The 26,319-nt window shown below is 38.2% G+C and overlaps 1 protein-coding gene across 1 annotated transcript in view; it reads left to right on the forward strand.

The window, feature by feature from the left end:
* LOC136261314 (uncharacterized) overlaps positions 1–26,319 on the forward strand; it is an 81,160-nt gene extending 54,841 nt beyond the window's left edge. Inside the window, exons 11-22 of the mRNA XM_066055294.1 lie at positions 10,796–10,837; positions 12,457–12,486; positions 20,179–20,276; positions 20,328–20,486; positions 20,539–20,628; positions 20,680–20,758; positions 20,816–20,886; positions 25,309–25,437; positions 25,492–25,620; positions 25,673–25,821; positions 25,884–26,043; positions 26,095–26,319. Coding sequence (XP_065911366.1) covers positions 10,796–10,837; positions 12,457–12,486; positions 20,179–20,276; positions 20,328–20,486; positions 20,539–20,628; positions 20,680–20,758; positions 20,816–20,886; positions 25,309–25,437; positions 25,492–25,620; positions 25,673–25,821; positions 25,884–26,043; positions 26,095–26,133 — 1,175 coding nt within the window. The 3' untranslated portion in view covers positions 26,134–26,319. The remainder of the gene's footprint in view (positions 1–10,795; positions 10,838–12,456; positions 12,487–20,178; positions 20,277–20,327; positions 20,487–20,538; positions 20,629–20,679; positions 20,759–20,815; positions 20,887–25,308; positions 25,438–25,491; positions 25,621–25,672; positions 25,822–25,883; positions 26,044–26,094) is intronic.

Here is a 26,319-nt window from a genome sequence, read left to right on the forward strand (position 1 = left end):
CCAGGCGAGAGTGTAGCGCATTTGCTGGCGGTTACCTAAGTGTACTGTGTGGAGTGCATGGCGTGCAGCAAATCCTTGTTCGCCAGTCCAATTGCCACTGGTCAGTTTCTTCTCAGTGCTACGATGTCTCCTTAGTCTAATTGTCAGCTATTTCTAATACAGTAACTAGCCACGTTTCTCTAACAGTAATCTGAGTTTCAGTACTAATGAAGAATTGACCTCTGTTGATTCCAGCATGTCTCTATTGATTCCAGCTCCATGCACCGTGCCAAAGACTCGTCTATATGACTCACGTGATAAAATTAATGGGTGTGGAATTCTGCTCCGGAATCCGTAATTCCGTGTTTTACCAATAGCCACATTCTATTTGGATTTTAACAAATAAACATGGCCAATCTCTCTAAATTTGGGTCATTCCATGTCAAATCAACAAGGAATTTAGGGTCACCTCTCGGATTTTTATGAAATTTGGTGTGTTTGTAGTACCTGTGGTGCTTATCACTCATGCAAATTTTTAGCTCCATACATTCCATAGTTTCTGATTTATTACCACAAATATTTTGAATATTTCATGAAAATTTGGTCCATCTCTGGTTACAAAATCGACTGCAACTTTGTACTGTGTAAATATTTTAAAACATAGTTTTCACTGATGGAGGACTGTTGATTGACCTTTCCAGTGATCCCTAAATTATGGGATATCTACTTAATTATGGTTCAAAAGTACTTCATTGAAAACTTTAATCCTTTATATTTTGAAACATGCTGCTTGAAATTTTTCAAATTCTTTTGTGAATAATGATTGGGTCATAGTCTATGTTTGATAAAAATTTTGTGGTGGGACCGCAATGGGCTCAAGAGATATAATGAATTATGTTGTGGTATGCAGTGGAATTTGCAGGCTATTATTGCTGTATTGGAGTGTACACCTCCAATAACCACTCACAACAAGGCCATGCCAAGTTTATCTTACAGAGTGAAGGTGTCTAGGTACATTGAAACCTGTATTAATGACCACCTGTATTGAAAGACCATCTATAAGCTGCAGCTAATTTATACTTTAATTGGATCTTAATGTATAACACCAAAGCATCAATTTTTCTAGCAAATCCAAAAATGGTCCTTATTAGACAGGTTGACTATAAATGAGATCATCATGCGTCCATAAACACATTAATGTTGTACCATCTCTTCAGTTATACCTTATTTATTAAGTAAAATCTTGCCGTAGTGCACTTACATACATATCCCCACTCTAAACTATTCAAGTTACGTACATGGCTGCATAGGTACAACAGACCTCCTCAAAAAGGATACCGTACGGAGGGAAACTTTGGAGGAGGAAAAATTTGGCGAATGAAACAAATATCACTATTGGCGAAATAAAATTTGGCGAATTATTAGCAAAGCGCACGCCCTTTTTAATTAATTTGATTATGAATTGCTGTATTTGAAGCGAACTGGGAGTGCCACGCCTCTCCGGCGCCTGGAGTCAGCTATCAACTAACAGTAGATCTACACCCTCCCGTCCCTCTGGAATGGTGAATATCGTACTTAATATGGTAGGACTTGCTACTTGTCAAGCCCGTTTCGAGTGAGGTTTGAGGGTCAAGACTCACGGTAGTGAGTCGCGCAGCCAAGAAACTACAAAGCGCACGCCCAATTAAAAGACGCGCGGCCACTACTGTGAGTTATTTACGTGTAGGGCCGGTTTCGCATTATTAGTCCTAGATTATGCAACATCTCTCAATAGATTTGTATTGCGTTACGTGATAAAAAAATCTTTAGGAGTCGTCATAGTTTTCTTGCGACCTCGCTAAAATAAAAAAGTAACCATCGCAAAATAAAAAAATAGGCGTATTTCACTTTATTTCTCTACCTTATGTTACAACTACTGTCACGTTATACCAGTCAACATAGCCGTGTTTGTATAGTCCATCTAGCACTGACATTATCCAATCCTGGTTTGCCTATATGCGTATTTTCTTCAATCAAACCTCTATTCCCTACAATAACTTTTAAAGACACGACGTGGACACAAACTCTAATGCCTGATAAACAAGTTGTGACAGCGTGCTGAACCGTAAGTTCCCTAGGGATGGCGTTTGAAGCAGAAATCTTTTAAATTCGATTTAGTGCCACACCCCATGCGAGCGTTTATAAATCGCCAGTTGTCTTATGGTGTGAAGAACAAAATCTCTAGCGAAGGTGCTTTAAGCATACTCTTCAATTCTCTATTTACATATAATTTTTAATAGATTAACCACAAAGGCCGGTAAGGTGAATACAAAAGGTAACAAGCCTTTAGGGGTTACCACCTCTATGTAGTGTGTACCATGTAGCTTGTGTTGTGGCTTTCATTAAGTATTATGCACACACAAATGGTGCAACAAAATTTTGTAATGGATTGCTCGGATGTGATTCGTGGTGTTATGGCTCGAATGTGGTTCATGGTTTGCCAGTGACCATGTATGAGTTGGGGTTGTTCCACACAACTTACGCAATATTCAAATTTCATGATGGCCATGAAAATTTCTATGGTAAACATACAACAATGAACAACATTAATCAACATCACATCAAGACTTGACTAAAAATAGTTCCAACAATAGTGATGATTTCTTGTATGTCAGCATGACGATACTGAGACCTGTAAAAGAATAAGCAGGTGCTGAAGTTAACCTTAAATTAAACACTCATGCAACTGACCTGGAACATCAGTCGCAACACCAAAAACACTTGTTTCGATATCTGATGACACAATCCAGCAGGCACTGAATTAAAAGAGAATGTACAAAAAATCAATATGCCGGGCTGTATTAATAATAGCATGTATAATCAAAATGAACAAAAATTATATCCCAGGCTAAGTGAATGAATAACATAACTGTTGGGTAAGCATGTCAAACCTGAACATTAGGACATTAGTCAAACAAAGTACGCTATCACAACTTGGTCATAATACAATGTTTGTATACCACTGGACTTCACACTGGTTGCCCAAAAATTGTGCCATTCCAGGACAACAGCATAATTATGAAACAAATAGTTACTACAACACAGAAGGCTTACTGTTGCACTGTCTACACTGATATACCATAATTTAAAAACATAACAGGTGGGCATTAAATACAATACACTTAACATCTGGGTACTAGGAAAAAATCACTAACATCACAACATGTAAACTGACCTGGAAATTAACACCCTTGATGCCACTACAGTCTATGCTGGATATTTGTTTGAACCCATCAGCACTATGCCCGATACATCTGAGTAGACTGACCTGCAAATTCACATCACTAGTATACAGTGATAATTGATAACTACAAAAAAATTGCAATAATACAATTCTTCTGTACGTCAACTGACCTGAAATTCATGACACTCGATACCGAGACCTGTAAAAGAATAAGCAGGCACTGAAGTCAACCTTAAATTAAACACACATGCAAACTGACCTGGAACATCGGTCGCAACATCAAAGACACCTGTTTCGATATCTGACGAAACAATCCAGCAGGCACTGAATTAAAAAGAGAATGTGCAAAAAATCAATATGCCAGGCTGTACCAATAAAGGATGGATAATCAAAATTAACTAAAAAATATATATATCCCATATGCAGGTTAAGTGAGTAACATAACTGTTGGGTAAGCATGAAAACCTGAACATTTGGTCATTAGTCAAACAAAAGTACGCTATCACAAACTGGTCAGTGATAATTGATAACTACAAAAAGAACAATTGCAATAATACAATTCCTCTGAACGGTAACTGACCTGAAATTCATGACACCTGTATCTTTGTTCTTGCGTGGTCTCAACTTACATATGTACCATGATCACATTCAACTGCTAGTGGATAAACCAGTATGACCAGATGGCCTGCAACAACCAACAAGTAGGTGTTAAATACAATACACCTAAAATGCAAAATATCATATAAGCATTATTCCACACTGATATAGTAATAGATTATAGGATGTTGTGGAACTTGCCTAAACATGTAAACTTGAACATGAGGACAACTGCATAATCTGGACACTTGGAATTGTCCAATACCTGATGAACAAGTTGGTACTAATGACATTCACTTCAACATTTTATCCCAGCTGGGTGAATCTCTTGTAACTGAGTAAAAAGGTGTTTATTTTCCACCTGCAACCAAAGTTCTACACTTCTGTGGTTGAGTGTACATAAACTGACCTGGAAAATCAGTATGCCATAGGGGTATGGAAATGGTTCCTTTCCTTCTGTTGTGACATTACTTACAGCTGACTGGTAAATGATCATCGATGTCCCCGTGGACCCCAACAATGAGTATATATCAATAACTTCACAAGTTGGAATGAATTTCCTTTCAACATGTGGTGGAATGAATTTCCTTTCAACATCTGGTGGACAGGTCAAAAACCCTATTGCACAAACACGGTGAATCAGTGTGTGGCGATATGACACGTTGCACAAACTTCACTCCTCGTTTCGTTAGCATTCAAGACCGGCATATATCATGGAGTACCTCAGTATTCTTGACTCTTACTTCTTCAAGCGTTGCTCAAGCGATGTAGTTTCTCACGAGGGGCTCGAGTTTCTCATTAAAGTCGAGCCAATTAAAGTACGCCTCACCATCCAGTTACATTCTTAAACCATTCAATTTAAAACCACGTATAACGAGTGTCCGCTTAAGGTAATTAGGGACTTTCCAAGAGATTTCCCCTAAATAGATCACGTGTTAGTTGTCAATCCGGTGGATTCTGGTGGTATACATGGTTCAACAATGCGGTAAGTATACTTTAATATAGTATGAGCTGTCAATAATTGTTTGTGCACTGCTAAACTAAGTTATTTTTGTGTGATAAGCATGCTTGAGGAAGGGTCTGGGGGACGAGACTAATGTTTTTACAGCAGTTGATGATGGCCAGGCAAAGAACTGCGAGAAGAACTACTGTGATAGTGTGATAGTAGGAAAAAATTCCCACCCCTATAGCTCTACCTATAGCTAGGGGCATTAACTAGCATTATCTACAACTACTGTATTATGTTGCTGATATGTACATCCGGGCCAAGAATAAAGGTGAAAGTGGTAGTAAGGCTCAATCCTATTATTCTGCTGAACAGGCAAGGGAGTCTGGGACTCTGGGGACATGCTCCCTCAGGAAAGTATAAGTACTACAACTTTTTTGTTTTAATTGCTTCAAGTATAAAAATTTCAGTCAAAAGGTGATGATCAAGGCTCTGGTCTTATGCATTGGTTGGAGTGGTTGTATCGATGTGACATCCTTGAGGGGTTAGTGCTGGCATTGTCCACGGCAATACTATTCCATCTCTCCGAGTCTTGATGATTGAGTCCTCCATTCCTTTCTCTACTGCTCCAATCCTGAAGTTGTGACCACAGTCAAAAGGTGACGATCAAGGCTCTGGTCTTGCATCTATACTGTACTACAACACCCTTGAGGGGTTAGTACTGGCATTGTCCATCGCAATACTGTTCCATCTCCCATATACAAGTCTTGATGGTTCAGTCCTCTATTCCTTTCTCTGCTGCTCTAATCCTGAAGTTGTGACCAAAATATTAAAAAATGGTTATAACATGATAAATGATTATGATGATAAAAATTACAAATGTATTTATAGCTGTGTAGCAACTGTGAACTAGTTAGGCACTTGCAAGTTTAATTAGGTGTCTGAAGCATTTAACATGCACAGATATGAGATATATTCGTCAAATGCAGGCAGTAAAGATAGATTTACTCTAATAGAACAGTCATACTACACCGTAAATTCATGCTTCTGAATTTACGGTGTTATGAAACAATCATTATTATGTATGGATTTTACTGACTCTCCAAGATAATATTCTGCATTAATGTTAATTGCTCATTTCCAAAAAAATTACCTTTTAAACCAAATGTAGAGTCTATCAGTGACAAAAATGAGTGATATCCACCCCAAAAACACCTTCGCTGTAAAAAAGGCGCGCCCAAGAAACTACAAGTACCTGGAACCCAATGTAAAAGAACAGAAAGAAAAAACAGCTCAGCTGAAGTGAAAAGTAACTGGTAACTTAAAGAGCTGATATCTGAAGCGGCCAAGAATACAATTACTAAAGTGTAATCCATGCAAGAACACCTTGGCTATAATACAGGTGTGTACATGAAAGTAACTGGCAACTGAAATGGCTGATATCTGAAGCGGCCAAGAATGAATGGTCATATACAACTAATTCAAAAATTTAACACTGAACCTTTATAATTCAGCTGTGTTCTATATTCACTCTTGCTGCATCGTAAAAGTAATTTCTTTTAACTCTAATTGGCTGGTAATTTGGCCGCCTTTTTTGCTCTATTATACTGACTACTAAAAAAGGCGGCCAAATTACCAGCCAATTAGAGTTAAAAGAAATTACTTTACGATGCAGCAAGAGTGAATATAGAATACAGCTGAATTATAAAGGTTCAGTGTTAAATTTTTGAATTAGTTGTATATGACCATTCATTCTTGGCCGCTTCAGATATCAGCCATTTCAGTTGCCAGTTACTTTCATGTACACACCTGTATTATAGCCAAGGTGTTCTTGCATGGATTACACTTTAGTAATTGTATTCTTGGCCGCTTCAGATATCAGCTCTTTAAGTTACCAGTTACTTTTCACTTCAGCTGAGCTGTTTTTTCTTTCTGTTCTTTTACATTGGGTTCCAGGTACTTGTAGTTTCTTGGGCGTGCCTTTTTTACAGCGAAGGTGTTTTTGGGGTGGATACTAGCTACGTGTACAGTAGCTAGCTAGCTGAGTATAGCTAACTGCTTAGTGAGGTATAGTCGAGGCAAGCCTTGCTCTAGCATGATGCCTGGCCCAGTAGCCCTTGGTTGAGTAGAACATTGGTCTGAAGCTTGGTTTGCTGTTTTCTTCACCAGCGAAAATATTTGGATGGGGAAAATTTGGCGAATTTATGGTCATTCGCCAAATTTTAACGGTGCCAAAGTTTCCCTCCATAGGTATCTGGGTACCTTGATAGCCTCGTGATCTCACTTTATAATTGTACGTACATTTTGGATCCAAGACAAGTCTGTGGTTTCTCAAAAATGAACACTTTATCAATGGTCCAGGGAATAGAAGAGTTACACTGTATATAGTAGATGCAATACTTGTACCAAGAGTTTTTATATTATTAACACTTGCTTGCACCTCAATGTGTGATTTATAGTACTGTAATTACTAAAATTAATGGTTTATCAAAGTATTTTGTGTTCATGTTTTTGAAGATCAGTACAGGTAAATGGTAAATATGTGGTCAACATATTTACTTCCTATGTGAGTATGTGTATGAATTTTATGATTTGATCTTCAACGTGGTTGTGAATGTAATGTAGTAATTAATTTCACACATTGAGGTACAATCAATGCATGTACGTATATGGTAAAACCCCTCCATTCTTAGGACCATAATAAAGTGCTCATATTACAGAAGCCACAGAAGCATCTTGGTCCAAATGTATGTGCACCGCTAGAGTGGGAGTACAGTGTATAAACAGGTGTCCTGGTTATCAAGGTATCCAGGTATCCCTTCTGAGGAGTCCTGTTGTATGTATCTATGCAGCCACATACGGAACTTAAATATGGCTAAATCCACTACAGTGGGATTCAACTTAATAAAGAAGGTACTTGTGAAGAGATGGTACAACATTTACATGATGTTTAGGGACACATGGTGGTCAGATCTATAATTTATAGTCAACCTGTCTAATAAGGACCATTTTTGGATTTGCTAGAAAGGGTTGATGCTTTTGTGCTATACATTAAAGAAGTATAATTTAACTGCAGTATATAGGTGGCCTTTCAATACAAGTGGTCACTAATACAGGTTCCAATGTACCTAGACACCTTCACTCTGTAAGACAAACTTGGCATGGCCTTGTTGTGAGTGGTTATTGGAGGTGTACACTCCAATACAGCAATAATAGCCTGCAAATTCAACTGCATACCACAACATAATTCATTATATCTCTTGAGCCCATTGTGGTCCCACCACAAAAATTTTATCAAACATAGACTATGACCCAATCATTATTCACAAAAGAATTTGAAAAATTTCAAGCAGCATTTTTCAAAATACAAAGGATTACAGTTTTCAATGAAGTACTTTTGAACCATAATTAAGTAGATATCCCATAATTTAGGGATCATTGGAAAGGTCAATCAACAGTCTTCCATCAGTGAAAATTGTGTTTAAAAATATTTACACAGATTAAAGTTGCATTCAATTTTATAACTAGAGATGGACCAAATTTTCATGAAATATTCAAAATATTTGTGGTCATAAATCAGAAACTATGGAATGCATGGAGCTAAAAATTTGCATGAGTGATAAGCACCACAGGTACTACAAACACACCAAGTTTCGTCAAAATCCGAGAGGTGATCCTAAATTCCTTGTTGATTTGACATGGAATGACCCTATTATGAATCATGGTAGTGGTTCTCGATATATTTAATCTGTGGGCTCCTGAAGGCTTGGTATTGTAATCAAGCAATTGGAAACAGTGGAAATGGACAGTGAATTTTTCTTGTACTTATGTGTGCTACAGTAGAATCTCACTTGGTGGATGCAAAGATCACCTCTTAACAAAAACTAGACTGTTATAGTGAACATGTCAAGTTGGCTAAGTCCCAAAGATTCCATTGTGAGAAATAACTTTTTACACATGTTCTGACACACTGTCAGGACAACACAAGAGTTGAGTGGACATCAATCAATTTGTCCGGATGTTTTAAACTTTTTGTGTTTCTCCTTTCTTGTATGTAATTATTTGTTGGGGTCACCAATGTACTGTACAACTGATTACTACTTGTCCACTCACTAACAGTGACAGATCCGACAGTACACACTAACAGTGACAGATCAGACAAGCACAGCATTTTAGGGTTCTGGTCACATATAAGAGCTCCTATAAATTCAGTGCTGTTACAGGAGCATTTGTAGTCATTAGGAAAATTACCTCAGTAGTACTATAGCTATGCAGTCAAACTTCATATTGCTGCTACGAAATAGAGTCTCTTTCAAAATGAAATTGTAAAAAACGGACTTCATTCTAGCTCAAAATACAAGTTAGGTGTACAGATGAATACCACAGGTAAAAGCTAGTAATGGCTAATAGGTTTAGGTACATTTGCCAAGTAATTAAGTTAAATAGGTTGGCACAACATGTGCACTATGGGTAGTTGGAAAAGGTGGATACGATTGGATGGGGACACGGACATTTTCAAAAAGCATTTCTACATTTATACAACAGTTATTTTTCATACCTAATGTTGTTTTTCAGCAGTCTTTGCTTCCAGAACTGGGTGTCGATCTTGTCATATCACTTATCCATTTATAAGTGCACGTGCGAAGGACTAGACCAGCACTCCACAGAATGCCAAAGACCATACAGTGTTGTACACATGCTCTAAAGTCTAATACAGAGTTATATAATTGTAGAGATTAGCTTGTATGCCCCATGCAACTTAGCCTAGCAGACCAAATCCACAATCTTACACCTTTTAGTATTCGGGATATAACTATAACTTACCGAGACTGCGGACAGAGGTAATTAATTGTGGGTATATAGCCAAGCCTGCATCATCTTATGGGCTCTAAATTGCATACAAACCAATGTCAGCTCATTCTAAATAGTTTAGAAGATTTCCAGAAGGCAAGTAAAGAAAGAACAAAAGAAGTGGCAAACTGTGGGTGCTACCATCAAGTTAATTGTGTCAGCACCACACCATGATACAGCATCTAGTGATACCTGTCTTGTCCAGAAAGTAAGCCGACAGTAAAGGCATTTTGTTTTGGCTTTGCTGATTTTCATTTGATGAATGTAGTCAACAACCAACCACAGGTTACTAACTATTTAGTAACCCCACCACAGATTTCTGTTGGATTTAGTAATCTCAGAAATATTGCATAATATTTTCTTCTAAGTTAGAACATGCCGACAAAATTTCTGTGCTATTTAGAAACCTGAGGATGATGTGGGCAAGAGCTACCTACAAACTAATTACCAAAGCTTGAAGGCTGAGGTAATTAATTGAATTGTCTGAGGGGCTCTAAATTGTATAGAAACCTTGTTGGCATATTCTAGAAAATTTCCCTAAGTGAAGCAGATAAAGGAAAGTGGCAAATTGTGAGTGCTAGCATCAGAATTTGCACTTTGAGTGTATTGTTTCAATGCCACACCATGACGTGTATTAAGTAGCTACACCTAGATGAATGCCAGTGATGCTTGTCTTGTCCAGAAAGTAAGCTAACAGGGGCATTTTGATTTGGAATTGCTGATTTTTGTTTGATATAATAAACAACCTTGGGCTGGTTACTAACTATTTAGCAACCCTGCCACAAGTTTCTATTGCATTTAGTAATGTCAAAATCAAAGAAAATATTGCATAAAGTTTTTATGAGTGACTTGAGTGGCATACCGGGCCCCATCATTGGACTATATTCTGGCACATTCTGCTTTTAACACTCACTGATACCTATTCAAGTACCTACATAGTGCTGTGAATCTTGTGATACAGGAGCCCTACCCAGCCTTTATCTTTATGATCTTTCATTCCATCCAGTTAGTGGCAGCAGTACCACCCATGCACAAGTATTAACAGACACATTAGTTTTTTGATAATACTATTGTCCTTTATTGTACATACATACATTTGTACTCAAAGTTGTATAATGTCTTTATATACATACAATCATTTTTTTGTGTGTGTGTGTGTGTGTGTGTGTGTTATATCAATGTCTATGTGCTACTAACAGAACCTACATCATCCACTCCATCTATTGCACTACAATCATCAGGTAAAGTGCAGATATAATTACATACTTGTAGAACATAATTGGTATTACTTGATAGCCCATTACATGAATAAACTTTAGAATTTCCATATTCTTTGTAGCTATGTATTCCTTGTATATGTCTAAGATCAACATTGTGTAGGTAGTTTGTAATCCTTGTTAACCTGAAAATGGAAGTAAAGGAATGTTTTTTGCTACGTAGCTACACTGGTACCTTAGAGCTTTCAGTGTATACTACACATGGAAAATGGTCTTTGACCCATTATTATCATTTCCTTTGCCGTTTGTGACTTTAAGACTGAAACCGTTTATGGAATATGATCACTGCATGTGGTACTGAAATATCAGTGGTTTCTTATAAAGTAAATAAATGCAGACACTTTGCAACATGTTAGCAAAATAAGTTCAAAGAATAAATGAATAAACTGCCTAATTGTTGCTCAAAATTCTAAATACATAACTTTGCTCCATGGTTGATAATTCTTTTGATTGGTATTGCTGTTTATCAGTAGATACTTAAACAACCCGTTTCAATTCAAGGTTATATGGTTATATATCCCTGTATTCACAGGCTTTAGCCTTCTCACAGGTCCCTAGTGGGATAGCACTCACAGATAAAACCATTGTTGGCGAGAAGTCGATGTTTAAGTACAGGTTGAATGCAGAGAGAATCTCAGATCCCAGTTGTTGTGACTCCTTTGGTGCATGCCTAGACTGCATGTTGCTGGGGATCAAGTCACCACTGGGTCTGGGATTTTTTTCTGCATTCTTCAATGTTTTAGTTACATGTTTATGACTCCCTGTGTTCACAGGCTTTAGCCTTCTCACAGGTCCCTAGTGGGATAGCATTCACAGACACAGACAGATAGTATTCTATCAGTCATGATGCCTGTGTTCACCTGTGATTGAATTAGACTATGTGTAACATATTGGTGTAAAATTACAATTCAACTTTCAGAGTATCTTTGAAAATTTTACGAAATTAAGCACAAGTATATCAACAAGTACAGTGGTACTATATAGTAGTAGGAATCATAAATATTTGCCCTTTTCAAACAAAGTATATACGTATTCTCTAATATTATTCCAAAAGTCTCCTAATAATGTTTATGCCATTTGATAAATTGACTTTTCTTGCTAAGTGTTGACTGACTGATTAATTTACTAACTTCCTGACTGACTAACTCAGTAACTTCCCAACTGGCTGGCTGGCTGGCTGGCTGGCTGGCTGGCTGGCTGGCTGGCTGGCTGGCTGGCTGGCTGGCTGGCTGGCTGGCTGGCTGGCTGGCTGGCTGGCTGGCTGGCTGGCTGGCTGGCTGGCTGGCTGGCTGACTGACAGTTGGTGGACCTTCTGTCTAGCTGGCTGACTGACAGTTGGTGGACCTTCTGTCTAGCTGGCTGACTGACTGACTGACTATCTGAATGACTGACGGACTGGTCAACCAACCGACAAACTGACTGGTTGGTGGGCTTTCTGGCTGGCTGACCAATGCAAACATACCTAATTCAAAATTAAGGGTGTGGTGGTATCAACAACGTTGCACATTGCACTTCCTGCTTATATATGCATATGTACATATTTATTATATAGCATGTATTTATTATATGTATGCTACTTACAGTCACTCCTACTAATACATCACGGCCTCCAGGTATGTGCAGAAGCATATGTGACTGTATTGCACGAATTACTTGCCCTACATAATTAGTGTTGTAGACTTAATAGCTAAATCCGTAAATAGGTTTCTGAATTTACATGCTCTGTAAGACTATTCACTCAAACACAACATTGTCTCACGAGAGTGCGAGCGATTAAAAATTAAAGGGCATGGCACCCATTTTGCTTGTGAGTATTCATCCCGTTTCATTTGGGATGAATACTCATGAGTAAAACAGGTTCCACGCTTTTTAATTAATAGCTTGCACTCATATAGTGGGTTATTTTTGAGAGTAAAATTTTTGTGGATTGCCACTGTTCAAAATTTGAGGAGGGAAATGTTTGCTTCTTCAGGATCTGTTATGCATTTATCAAGAGCCATGGTAGTGAGTCACGTGGCCAAGAAAATAAAAATGTACACCCAAACAAATAAGTGTGAGGCGCTACTGTAAGTTATTTACACATAGCAATGGTTTTACAATCCTCACTGTAATTCACATGATGTTTACCATTTGTTAACACTTCAGCTCATGGATGTACGACAAGCTTTCAATTCAGGATCACATGCTTACATCCATACTAAGTCACTCACCTACTATGAAGCAAGTCAGTGCTGAAGAAGTCAAAGATTCTTTTCTGTTATGCATACACAGCTAGTTAACCATCATTTTCTTTGCTGAATTTGGATCACTAAGCCATAGAGTTATGCTACTTATTTCTCACTTCTTCCTGTTGTAAATGACATATTACTACAATAATTGTTTTATTGATATTGATAAACACTGGTATAAGTAGTACCAAATGTTTTGACAAATTTTCTGTAAAGTTAGTGATTCAAATCCTATATACCACAAAACAATTGTTTTCAACAAAACTACCTGGACATGGTTGGCATTGTCATATAAATACACTGAAGAAAATAATTATGATGATTGTACTGGTGAACATTCTTCTTAACATGGATACTCTCTAATAGTGGTTCACCGATAGGATATTTTGCCGATTATCCGATTAGCCAATATTGAAAATCATATAATGGCCAATACTGATACCAATCCGATGTTTATGTTTACCCTAAATTTCATACATATTTTGTAAAACTGCCATTTTTAAACTTTATTTTTGTCTTATTTTTATGCATCAGGGTCAGTAAAAATTAATTGGCTAAATAATGTGCTAATAATACCGATACCGATATTGCTGAAATTTGGCTGATAAACCGATTTCGATTTATTTACCGATTAATCAGGGCATCACTACTCTCTAATAGATCAGTCAAACCACTCTATGGAGCAGTACACTACTCTAATAGAGCAGTCAACTACTCAAAAGAATATCATGTTTACAACCTTTTGTAATTATGCAGTTGCTACTTAATTTTTCTGCAGCAACAGATTACATAATGAAAGTAGTTTACAATAGGTTTTCCAATATTGAATGTTTGTTATTACAGTTAGTGTATTCTTGGCTGCTTTTGATATCAGTCTTTCAGTTGCCAGTTACTTGGACATGCCCTATGTTACAGATTTTGCATGGAGGATACTACATACGCTTAGTAATTGGTTGTGTTATAATATAATGCTATTTGGCTTCATGTCAATAATTATTAGGTGATTCACTTTCTTAAAAGCTCAAGTTAGTCTAGTGTCAGATTGCAGCATCTAGCTATGTACTCATGTATATGAATACATGTAGGCTATGGTTGTATATTCTTTAGTCTCCAGTTGATTGTGTGACCCATTTGTCGAAATACTATTGTTGCATTATCCAATGCAAGTCTGTAGCATTTCCACTGTAAAGCTATCCTGTGGTGGGACGGTTTACCCTCTACATCATTTGACAGGTTTCTACTTACCTTTTACACACCCTTTATAGTCATATTTACAATCTTAGTTTCAAGTTCGTTGTTGAACATGTGATCATGAAAGAAGCTTTTGCAATTGTATGCTGTGTTTTGTGTATTATTATTATCTAATCCAAAACAGCCAGCTGTAAAAAAAGTGTGCGGCCCTCAAAAAGGCTATGGTGAAAAAAGATGTGAAATCCAAGGTGGCGGCCAAGAAATGGCTGTGATGGTAGGTTAATGGTAAAAATTTTAATAACAACAATTCAGGTGAATTTTTGTGCCGCTTGGTCTTGGCAAAAAATTCATCTAAATTGCCGTTATTAAAATTTTTACCATTAACCTACCATCACAGCCATTTCTTGGCCGCCACCTTGGATTTCACATCTTTTTTCACCATAGCCTTTTTGAGGGCCGCACACTTTTTTTACAGCTGGCTGTTTTGGATTAGATTTCACTTCTTTTTGTATTTGTATACCCCAAAGCCGGCCTATCCGGCCATAGGCCGGCTTTGGGACTTTTTTAACCTGTCTTTTTTTCTTTTCCACAGGAAGAAGAAAAGATGAAGCAGATGTACTTTAAATATTTCTGATTTTATCAGTAAATGTACAAATTATATATATAATACATATATTTATTACAGAACACTCTACAAAGTGACTTCTTCTTGCTGCTCTCTCTATAGGGTGACTTGTTTGTAGCTGAACAATATACAAGTAGCTTCTTCTAGCTGATCTCTCTACAGGGTGGTTTGTTTGTAGCTGAATTCTGTGCAGGTGATTTGTTTGCAGCTGAGCTCTTTACAGAATGGTTTCTTTGTAGCTGAACTCTCTACAAGGTAACTTCTTCTAACTGATCTTTCTACAGGGCAATTTGTTCGTGGCTGAATTTTCTACAGGGTGATTTCTTTGCAGCTGAACTCTCTACATGGTGGTTTCTTTGTAACTGAACTCTCTACAAGGTAATTTCTTCTAGCTGATCTCTCTACAGGGAGATTTGTTTGTAGCTGAACTCTATACAGGTGATTTGTTTGCAGCTGAACTCTCTACATGATGGTTCTTTGTAGCTGAACTCTCTACAAGGTGACTTCTTCTAGCTGACCTTTCTACAGGGAGATTTGTTTGTAGCTGATCTCTCTACAGGTAATTTGTTTGCAGCTGAACTCTCTACATGATGGTTTCTTTGTAGCTGAACTCTCTACAAGGTGACTTCTTCTAGCTGATCTCTCTACAGAGAGATTTGTTTGTAGCTGAACTCTCTACAGGTGATTTGTTTGCATCTTAACTCTCTACATGATGGTTCTTTGTAGCTGAACTCTCTACAAGGTGACTTCTTCTAGCTGACCTTTCTACAGGGAGATTTGTTTGTAGCTGATCTCTCTACAGGTAATTTGTTTGCAGCTGAACTCTCTACATGATGGTTTCTTTGTAGCTGAACTCTCTACAAGGTGACTTCTTCTAGCTGATCTCTCTACAGAGAGATTTGTTTGTAGCTGAACTCTCTACAGGTGATTTGTTTGCATCTTAACTCTCTACATGATGGTTTCTTTGTAGCTGAACTCTTTACAAGATAATTTCTTCTAGCTGATCTCTCTACAGAGAGATTTGTTTGTAGCTGAACTCTCTACAGGTGATTTGTATGAAGCTGAACTCTCTACATGATGGTTTCTTTGTAACTGAACTCTCCACAAGGTAACAGCTTCTAGCTGATCTTTCTACAGGGTGATTTGTTTGTAGCTGAACGAAACTTCTTCTAGCTGATCTCTCTAGAGGGATATTTGTTTGTAGCTGAACTCTATGCAGGTGATTTGTTTGCAGCTGAACTCTCTACATGATGGTTCTTTGTAGCTGAACTCTCTACAGGTGATTTGTTTGCAGCTGAACTCTCTACATGATGGTTTCTTTGTAGCTGAACTCTCTACAAGGTAACTGATGTCTCTACAAGGTCACTAGTTTGTAGCTGAACTCTCTACATGGCGGTTTCTTTGTAACTGAACTCTCTACAGGGTGACTTGTTTAGCTGATCTTTCTAGAGGGTGATTTGTTTGTAGCTGAACTCTCTACAGGTGATTTGTTTGCAGCTGAATTCTGTACATGATGGTTTGTTTGTAGCTGAACTCTGTACAAGGTAACTTCTTCTAGCTGATCTCTCTACAGAGAGATTTGTTTGTAGCTGAACTCTCTACAGGTGATTTGTTTGCAGCTGAACTCTCTACATGATGGTTTCTTTGTAGCTGAACTCTCTACAAGGTAACTTCTTCTAGCTGATCTTTCTACAGGGTGATTTGTTTGTAGCTGAACTCTCTACAAGGAAACTTCTTCTAGCTGATCTCTCTACAGGGAGATTTGTTTGTAGCTGAACTCTATACAGGTGATTTGTTTGCAGCTGAACTCTCTACATGATGGTTCTTTGTAGCTGAACTCTCTACAAGGTGACTTCTTCTAGCTGACCTTTCTACAGGGAGATTTGTTTGTAGCTGAACTCTCTACAGGTGATTTGTTTGCAGCTGAACTCTCTACATGATGGTTTCTTTGTAGCTGAACTCTCTACAAGGTGACTTCTTCTAACTGATCTCTCTACAGAGAGATTTGTTTGTAGCTGAACTCTCTACAGGTGATTTGTTTGCACCTTAACTCTCTACATGATGGTTTCTTTGTAGCTGAACTCTCCACAAGGTAACAGCTTCTAGCTGATCTTTCTACAGGGTGATTTGTTTGTAGCTGAACGAAACTTCTTCTAGCTGATCTCTCTAGAGGGAGATTTGTTTGTAGCTGAACTCTATGCAGGTGATTTGTTTGCAGCTGAACTCTCTACATGATGGTTCTTTGTAGCTGAACTCTCTACAAGGTGACTTCTTCTAGCTGACCTTTCTACAGGGAGATTTGTTTGTAGCTGAACTCTCTACAGGTGATTTGTTTGCAGCTGAACTCTCTACATGATGGTTTCTTTGTAGCTGAACTCTCTATAAGGTAACTGATGTCTCTACAAGGTCACTAGTTTGTAGCTGAACTCTCTACATGGCGGTTTCTTTGTAACTGAACTCTCTACAGGGTGACTTGTTTAGCTGATCTTTCTAGAGGGTGATTTGTTTGTAGCTGAACTCTCTACAGGTGATTTGTTTGCAGCTGAACTCTCTACATGATGGTTTCTTTGTAGCTGAACTCTCTACAAGGTAACTTCTTCTAGCTGATCTCTATACAGGGAGATTTGTTTGTAGCTGACCTCTCTACAGGGTGATTTTTTTTAGCTGAACTTTCTACATACAAAGTGACTTGTTCTAGCTGGTCTCTCTACAGGATGACTTGTTTCTAGCTGATCTCTCTGCAGGGTGACTTGTTTCTAGCTGAACTCTACCGGGTGATCTGTTCGTAGCTGAACTCTCTACAGGATGATTTGTTTACAGCTGAACTGTCTACATGGTGGTTTCTTTGCAGCTGAATTCTCTACAAGGTGACTTCTTCTAGCTGAACTCTCTATAGGGTGATCTTCTCGTAGCTGAACTCTCTGCAGGGTGATTCGTTTGCAACTGAACTTTCTACATGATGGTTTGTTCATAACTGAACACTCTACAAGGTAACCTCTTATAGCTTATCTTTTTACAGGATAACTTGTTTCTAGCTGAACTCTCCACATGGTGATTTGTTGGTAGCTAAACTCTCTACAATTCGATTTGTTTGCAGCTGAACTCTCTACATGGTGGTTTCTTTGTAGCTGAACTCTCTACAAGGTAGCTTCTTCTAGCTGATCTCTCTACAGGATGACTTGTTTCTAGCTGAACTCTCTACAGGGTGATCCTTTCGTAGCTGAACTCTCTACAGGGTGATTTGTTTGCAGCTGAAGTCTCTACATGATGGTTTGTTTGCAGCTGAACTCTCTACAAGGTAACTTCTTCTAGTTGATTTCTCTACAGGGTGACTTGTTTCTAGCTGATCTCTCTACAGGGTGATTTGATTGTAGCTGAACTCTGTACAGTTTGATTTGTTTGCAGTTGAACTTTCTACATGGTTGTTTCTTTGTAGCTGAACTCTCTACAAGGTAACTTCTTCTAGTTGATCTCTCTACAGGATGACTTGTTTCTAGCTGAACTCTCGACAGGATGATCTGTTCATAGCTGAATTCTCTACATGGTAGTTTCTTTGTAGCTAAACTCTTTACAAGGTGACTTCTTCTAGCTGATCTCTCTATAGGGTGAATTGTTTGTAGCTGAACTATCTGCAGGGTGATTTGAACTCTCTACAAGGTGATGTTTTCTAGTTGATCTCTCTACTCAGTCTGGATGACTTGTTTCTAGCTGAACTCTCTACAGTGTGATCTGTTAAGTTTCTACCTGATCTCTCTATAGAGTTATATCTAGTTTGTATAGCTGAACTCTTTTACATGGTGGTTTTTTGATTGGTTGCTGAACTCTCTCTCCACAGTGTTTGTACTACAGAGTGACTTGTTTGTAGCTGAACTCTCTACAGAGTGACTTACTTGTAGCTGAACATTGCATAAAGTAACTTGTTTGTAGCTGATCTAGATGAACTCTCTACTAGGCAGCTTTTTTTGTAGCTGAACCCTTTACGCAGTGACTTGTTTGTAGCTGAATTCTCTACAGAGTGACTTGTTGTAGCTGAACTCTCTACAAGGTGACTTGTTTATAGTTGAATTCTCTTCAGTGTGACTTATAATGTTCTGAATCTCTACAGCAACATATTTGTAGCTGAACTCTCTACAGGATGACTTGATTGTAGCTGAATTGTCTATAAGATTAACTGTTTGTAGCTGAACTCCCTACAGAATAACTTGCAATGCCAAAGAAATTCTATAATGCAGTAAGTTATAAACGTAGCTGAATGCTTTATTAGGGTGACTGTTCTATTAGAGTATCTCGATCTCGCATATGCTACACGTAGTTGGCTTTGGAATCATAACTCAGTGGTTTGTAATCCGATTCTTCTGTACTACTGCAAGGACTTTCTATGATAATTATTCCAGCTACACACCGATTTTCAGCTCATTTTTCTAAGCGGTTTGGCTGGTAGGCGTGAAAACTAATAGTTTTTTATTTATAAAAGTCGATCGCGTAATTGTGACATAGGTTGGGTTTTGTGTCATATCTCGATGGCCTTTAACTGGATTCCTTTCAAACCACAAAAAGGCACTCCTACGATAGTTACTCCATCTACATAGCAATTTTCAGCTCATTCCTTCAAGCGGTTTACCCTGTGGGCGTGACAGACCTTCGACCTTATTTTACGCAGATAATTGGTCATAACTCCGTGAATGTTCATCTGATTCCTATCAAACTTGGTACTGAGATTCGCCTTAATGAGCCCTTTAAGTGTGCCAAAGTTCAGCCCTATTCAAGCACGCATTCGTGTTTTATTTCAGATTTTGCAAAGTGTGCGAAAAGAAGAAGAAGAAAAAAACGAAGAAAAAAAACCCAAAGTTTGGGCGCTCGTATCTCGGAAATGGCTGGAGCGATTTTCTTCAAATTTGGTATGTGGACTCCCCTACCTCGCCGGCATTTCTGTAGCAACTTTGGTTTTAATAGGATAAGGAATCACGGAGCTACAAAGGTGTGAAAATCGCGTTTACTTTCTTCCTGTAAATATACTCACGGTGTGGCGCGCCGGCTACTTGGGCCGCACGACACACTACCGTGTGTCTTGATGTACTTTTGTCACGTGTGTTTCTCTTCCAAGGAGGAATGGCCATGGCCGTTTAGTAGAGTAGAAGTCTATCAACTGTCACAATTTTATCACTTCTAGATTTATGCATACACACACAAAGAATAGAACTATTTGTTAAACTATCTCTATTGTATACATGTATTAGCGTATATACTTCTTTTATATGCAGGTGATAATAATTTGCTTGGACTAGAGGAGTGGCTAGGAGCTTTGATCATTGTAATAGCATTTCTATTGGCTACTGGATTTTGTATTGCATTAGGCCTGGTAAATATGATTACTAATAGTATAATAAAATGGCAGCATGCACATATATAGATGATTGGAGCAATTTGCAGGCACAAACACAAAAGAAGGAAACCACCAAAGTCACCTAAAAGGAAATTATCTTCTGCGGATGATAAGTTGGATTATATACCATTAGAAACTGCAGCAAGTGTTCCTACAAGTCCAACTGAAATGGCCATATTTTACCCAGTAAATATATCTATTATTTTAATAATCATAGCTGCTATTACTGTATATTTAGAAAACTACTGCAGCTACAACTGAACCCCTTACAATTGACGAATTACATAAGAGTACCAAAAAAATACCAACACTTTATCAAGAATTTGAAGTAAGCATTCATTTTAGTACATGTATACTCTATTCTTACACATGCATACAGTCTATTCCTAAACTGATCATTACTGAAACAGTTTATGTTGGCATTCAAGATAAGAACAGAGTGGAAGGCTACCTACCAAGTAAGTTCATGATAAAAACAATCAGATATGTATGCAAAATGTGTACACTTGACACAGGTCCTGAATCACGCGTGCTGTTGTCATCTTCATTCCCCGAGTCCACATACATCAATGCTAATTACATTAAGGTTAGAACCTATGTTATAATAAAAATACCTTGCAAGCTAGAGCATGGTCCCAAAGTTCTATATACTTATGATATTTGTGTACAAATTAAATTTGTATGTAAGATTTCGTTGATATAGGCTAGTGTCTACAAAGTATGGTGGTTTGATCAAGTTTGATGCTCATACTGCCATGTCTCTTTGTCAGGAAAAGGCTTGGGTGATTGGTTTTGCAAAGCCAGTACTCCTGAAAAGATCATAACCTGCATACCTTTATTCCCATTATCAAGACACACGGTAGTGTGTCGTGCGGCCCAAGAAGCCGGCGCGCCACACCGTGAGTATATTGACAGGAAGAACGAAAACGTCATTTTTATCAAGACACACGGTAGTGTGTCGTGCGGCCCAAGAAGCCGGCGCGCCACACCGTGAGTATATTGACAGGAAGAACGAAAACGTCATTTTTATCAAGACACACGGTAGTGTGTCGTGCGGCCCAAGAAGCCGGCGCGCCACACCGTGAGTATATTGACAGGAAGAACGAAAACGTCATTTTTACACCTTTGTATCTCGGTGATCACGTATCTGATTAGAACCAAATTTGCTACACAGTTGCCCGCCAGCCAAGGGAGTCTACATTCCAAATTTGAAGGAAATCGCTCCAGCCATTTCCGAGATACGAGCTGCCAAAGTTTCGTTTTTTTTTCTTCGTTTTTTTCTTCTTCGTCTTTTCGCACACTTGCAAAAATTGCTATAACAAGCAAACGCGTACTCCGATCGCCTTGAAATTTGGCACACAGAAAGGGGGTCCAAAGGCGAATCCTAGCATCAAATTTGGTACAAATCCGATGAATGGTTCAGGAGTTATGACCGATTATTCGCGTAAAACAAGATCGATTTGTTGTCACGCCTACAGGGTAAACCGCTTCATGGAATGAGTTGAAAATTGCTATGTAGATGGAGTAACCATCGTAGGAGTGCCTTTTGGTGGTTTGAAAGGAATCGAGATAAAGACCATGGAGATATGACACAAAACCCAACCTGTGTCACAATTACGCGATCGATTTTTATGAATAAAAAAGTATTAGTTTTCACGCCTACTAGACAAACCGCTTAGAGCAATGAGCTGAAAATCGGTGTATAGCTGGAATAATCTTCATAGAAAGTCCTTGCAGTAGTATAGAAGAATCGGATTACAAACCACTGAGTTATGATTCGAAAGCCAACTCCGTGTAGCAAATGCGAGATCGAGATACTCTAATAGAACAGTCACCCTAATAGAGCATTCGGCTAATTTATTTACTCCATTATAGAATTTTATTACATCACAAGTTATTCTGTAGGGAGTTCAGCTGCAAACAGTTAATCTTATAGACAGTTCAGCAAGAAGATAGTCACCATGTGGAGAGTTAAGCAAATATACCACTATAGAGATTCAGAACATTACAAGTCACACTGAAGAAAGTTCAGCTATAAACAAGTCATGCACTGTGTAGAAAATTCAGCTACAATTAAGTCACTCTCTAGAGAATTCAGTTACACAGAATTCAGCTACACACAAGTCACTGTGGAGAGAGTTCAGCTACAAACAAATTACCCTTTAGAGTGATCAGCTACAAACAAAACACTTTGCAGGGTGTTCAACTGCAACAAATCAATTACCTTTAGAGCGATCAGCAATGAACAAATCAACACAAATCTACCTGTAGAGAGATCAGCTAGAAACAAATCACCCTGAAGAGAGTTCAGCTACACAAAATCACCCTGTAGAGACATCAGCTAGAAACTAGACACAATGTAAGGAGTTCAGCTACAAGCAATCACCCTGTAGAGAGTTCAGCTAAAACAAATCAACTTGCAGAGAGATCAGCTACAAACAAATCACCTTATAGAGAGTTCAGCTACAAACAGATTACCTGTAGAGAGATCGGCTACAAACAAATCAACCTGCAGAGAGATCAGCTATATACGCACAAATCAACTTGTAGAGAGATCAGCTACAAACAAATCACCCTGTAGAGAGATCAGCTAGAAACTACACACAATGTAAGGAGTTCAGCTACAAACAAATCACCCTGTAGAGAGATCAGCTACAAACTAGACACAAAATAAGGAGTTCAGCTACAAGCAAATTACCCTGTAGAGAGTTTATCTACAAACAAATCAACCTGTAGAGCAATCAGCTAGAAACAAATCACCCTGAAGAGAGGTCAGCTACAAAAAATCACCCTGTAGAGAGATCAGCTAGAAACAAATCACCCTGAACAGAGGTCAGCTACAAAAAAATCACCCTGTAGAGAGATCAGCTACAAACAAATTGCCCTGTAGAGAGATCGGCTACAAACAAAGCAACCTGCAGAGAGATCAGCTACACACAAATCAACTTGTAGAGAGTTCAGCTACAAACAAATTACCCTGTAGAGAGATCGGCTACAAACAAATCAGCCTGTAGAGAGTTCAGCTAAAACAAATTAACCTGCAGAGAGATCAGCTACAAATAAATCACTTTATAGACAGTTCAGCTACAAACAAATTACCTTGTAAAGAGATCGGCTGCAAATTAATCAACCTGCAGAGAGATCAGCTACACACAAATTAACTTGTAGAGAGATCAGCTACAAACAAATCACCCTGTAGAGAGATCAGCTAGAAACTAGATACAATGCAAGGAGTTCAGCTACAAACAAAATCACCCTTTAGTGAGTTCAGCTACAAACAAATCAACCTGCAGTGAGATCACCCACAAAAACGCACTTGTACAGAGTTCAGTTACAAACAAATCACCCTGTAGAGAGATCAGGTAGAAGAATTCACCTTGTAGAGAGTTCATTTACAAAGAAACCATCATATAGAGAGTTCAGCTACAAAGAAATTACCCCGTAGAGAGTTCAGCTAGAAGAAGTCACCTTGTAAAGAGTTTAGCTACAAAGAAACCATCATGTACAGAATTCAGCTACAAAGAAACCACCTGTACAGAATTCAACTACAAACAAATCACCCTGTATAGAGATCAGCTAGAAGAAGTTACCTTGTAGATAGTTCAGCTACAACAATTCACCCTGTAGAAAGATCAGCTAGAAGAAGTCACCTTGTAGAGTGTTCAGTTACAAAGAAACCATCATGTAGAGAGTTCAGCTGCAAACAAATCACTCTGTAGAGAGTTCAGCTACAAAGAAACCGCCATGTAGAGAGTTCAGCCTCATACAAACCACCTTGTAGAGAATTCAACTACAACAAATCACCCTGTAGAGAAGAAGTTACCTTGTAGAGAGTTCAGCTACAAATAAACCACCATGTAGAGAGTTTAGCTGCAAACAATTCACCTGTAGAGAGTTCAGCTAGAAACAAATCACCCCATAGAGAGATCAACTGGACGAAGTCACCTTGTAGAGAGTTCAGCTACAAAGAAACCATCATGTAGAGAGTTCAGCTGCAAACAAATCACCCTGCAGAGAGTTCAGCTACAAAAAAATCACCCTGTAGAGAGTTCAGCTAGACGAAGTCACCTTATAGAGAGTTCAGCTACAAAGAAACCATCATGTAGAGAGTTTGGCTATAAAGACACCACCATGTAGAGAGTTTAGCTGCTAACAAATCACCTGTTACAGAGAGTTCAGCTACAAAGAAACCATCCTGTATATAGTTCAGCTACATTTCAAGTCACCCAGTAGAGAGATCAGCTGCAAAAAAAATCCTGTGGGGAATAATGAGCATGTAATAAATATATGTATATAATTTGTATAATTACTAATAAAATCAAAAATAATTGAAGTACTAAAATTCTTCTTTAAGTTCTTTTCTTCTTCCTGTGGTAAAGAAAAAACACATGGGTTAAAAAAGCCCCAAAGCCAGCCATAGGCCGGCTTTGCAGTATACAAATACAAAAAGAAGTGATATCTAATCAAAAACAGCCAAGCTGTAAAAAAAGGTGCGGCCCCCATAAAGGCCATGGTGAAAAAAGATGTGAAATCCAAGGTGGCGGCCAAGAAATGGCTGTGATGGTAAGTTAATGGTTACATTTTAATAACGGCAATTCAGGTGAATTTTGTGCCGCTTGGTCTTGGCACCAAATTCACCTGAATTGTTGTTATTAAAATGTAACCATTAACCTACCATCACAGCCATTTCTTGGCCGCCACCTTGGATTTCACATCTTTTTTCACCATGGCCTTTATGGGGGCCGCACCTTTTTTTACAGCTTGGCTGTTTTTGATTAGATAATAATAATGGTAAAGTATTTCATTATTCACAACCTCAATGTAGCTGTCACAATACTAAAGTCTTTAAAAATATTTTTTTCCTTTCAAATAAAACAGGTGTGAATAGGAAGTACAATATAACATGGATGCCATGCTTTAGGTTGCAAAATATCAATGATAATACATTAACTGGCCTGTGGGGTAATGGGTGTACATGGTCAAGTTCTTATCACAGAATCTTAATCAGGGTTATGATGGAGCTAAAAAATATTACATTGCTACTCAAGCACCACTCCGTAATACTATCAGTGACTTCTGGCAGATGGTGTGGGAACAAAAACCTGCACTAGTAGTGATGATTGAAGAGGAGAATGAGGTGTGCCACCTAGTAACGTATACATCAAATATTTACAGTATCATTTTTGAATAGACTATAAACTATTGGCCAGATACTGATGAGGTGGTACACCAAAAATATGGTCTGATAACTGTGACCGTGAGGAAACGAATTGTCAAACCAGACTACACTGTCTCCACCTTCAGACTAGCTCATGCTGCAGTAAGTATTATAGCAATTTAATAATGGTAGGTGCTGTAAATGCTTTTAACAGGAGGAGAAGTATAGAGATATAGAACATTACTGGTATAAGAAATGGGGGGCTTATCAATTGCCTCATGACACAACTGGAGTGATTGCACTTTTGCAAGAAATTTATGAAGCTAAAAAATCTCAACCTGGCCCAATAGTGGTCCACTGCAGGTATAAACCTGTACAGGTCATGTGCATGGTTTGTAACAGTACATGTATCATTATAATAATAGTGATGGATTGGGTCGTAGTGGAGCATTGATAGCTACTGATATAGCAAGACTACAGTTGGAGAATGAAGATAAAGTTGACATGGTAAATATAGTCACCACTATGAGAGAAGATAGAGGAGGGATGATATCAACAAAAGAACAGTATGCATTTGTTTATCAGGTCAGTGTATTATAACTGTAAAATGACCTGTATGCCCTTGACTTGTTATAGATATTAAGTGATTGGGCAAAGAATCTACATGCACTGTAGCCATCAATGGATGCCGATATGACAGCAAGCACCGAACACCTTGTGCCTTAATTATCACACTAACTGTCTACTGTTTAACAGTTTTTTTCTTGCTAGGATGAAACTGTGATTTGATTATTTGGAAATTGATTGCCGGACAATAGTTTTAAAATAAATATTATTCCACCTCAGGGGCAGATATATTTA

Source organism: Dysidea avara, chromosome 7, assembly GCF_963678975.1.
Source record: "Dysidea avara chromosome 7, odDysAvar1.4, whole genome shotgun sequence".
NCBI lineage: Eukaryota > Metazoa > Porifera > Demospongiae > Dictyoceratida > Dysideidae > Dysidea > Dysidea avara.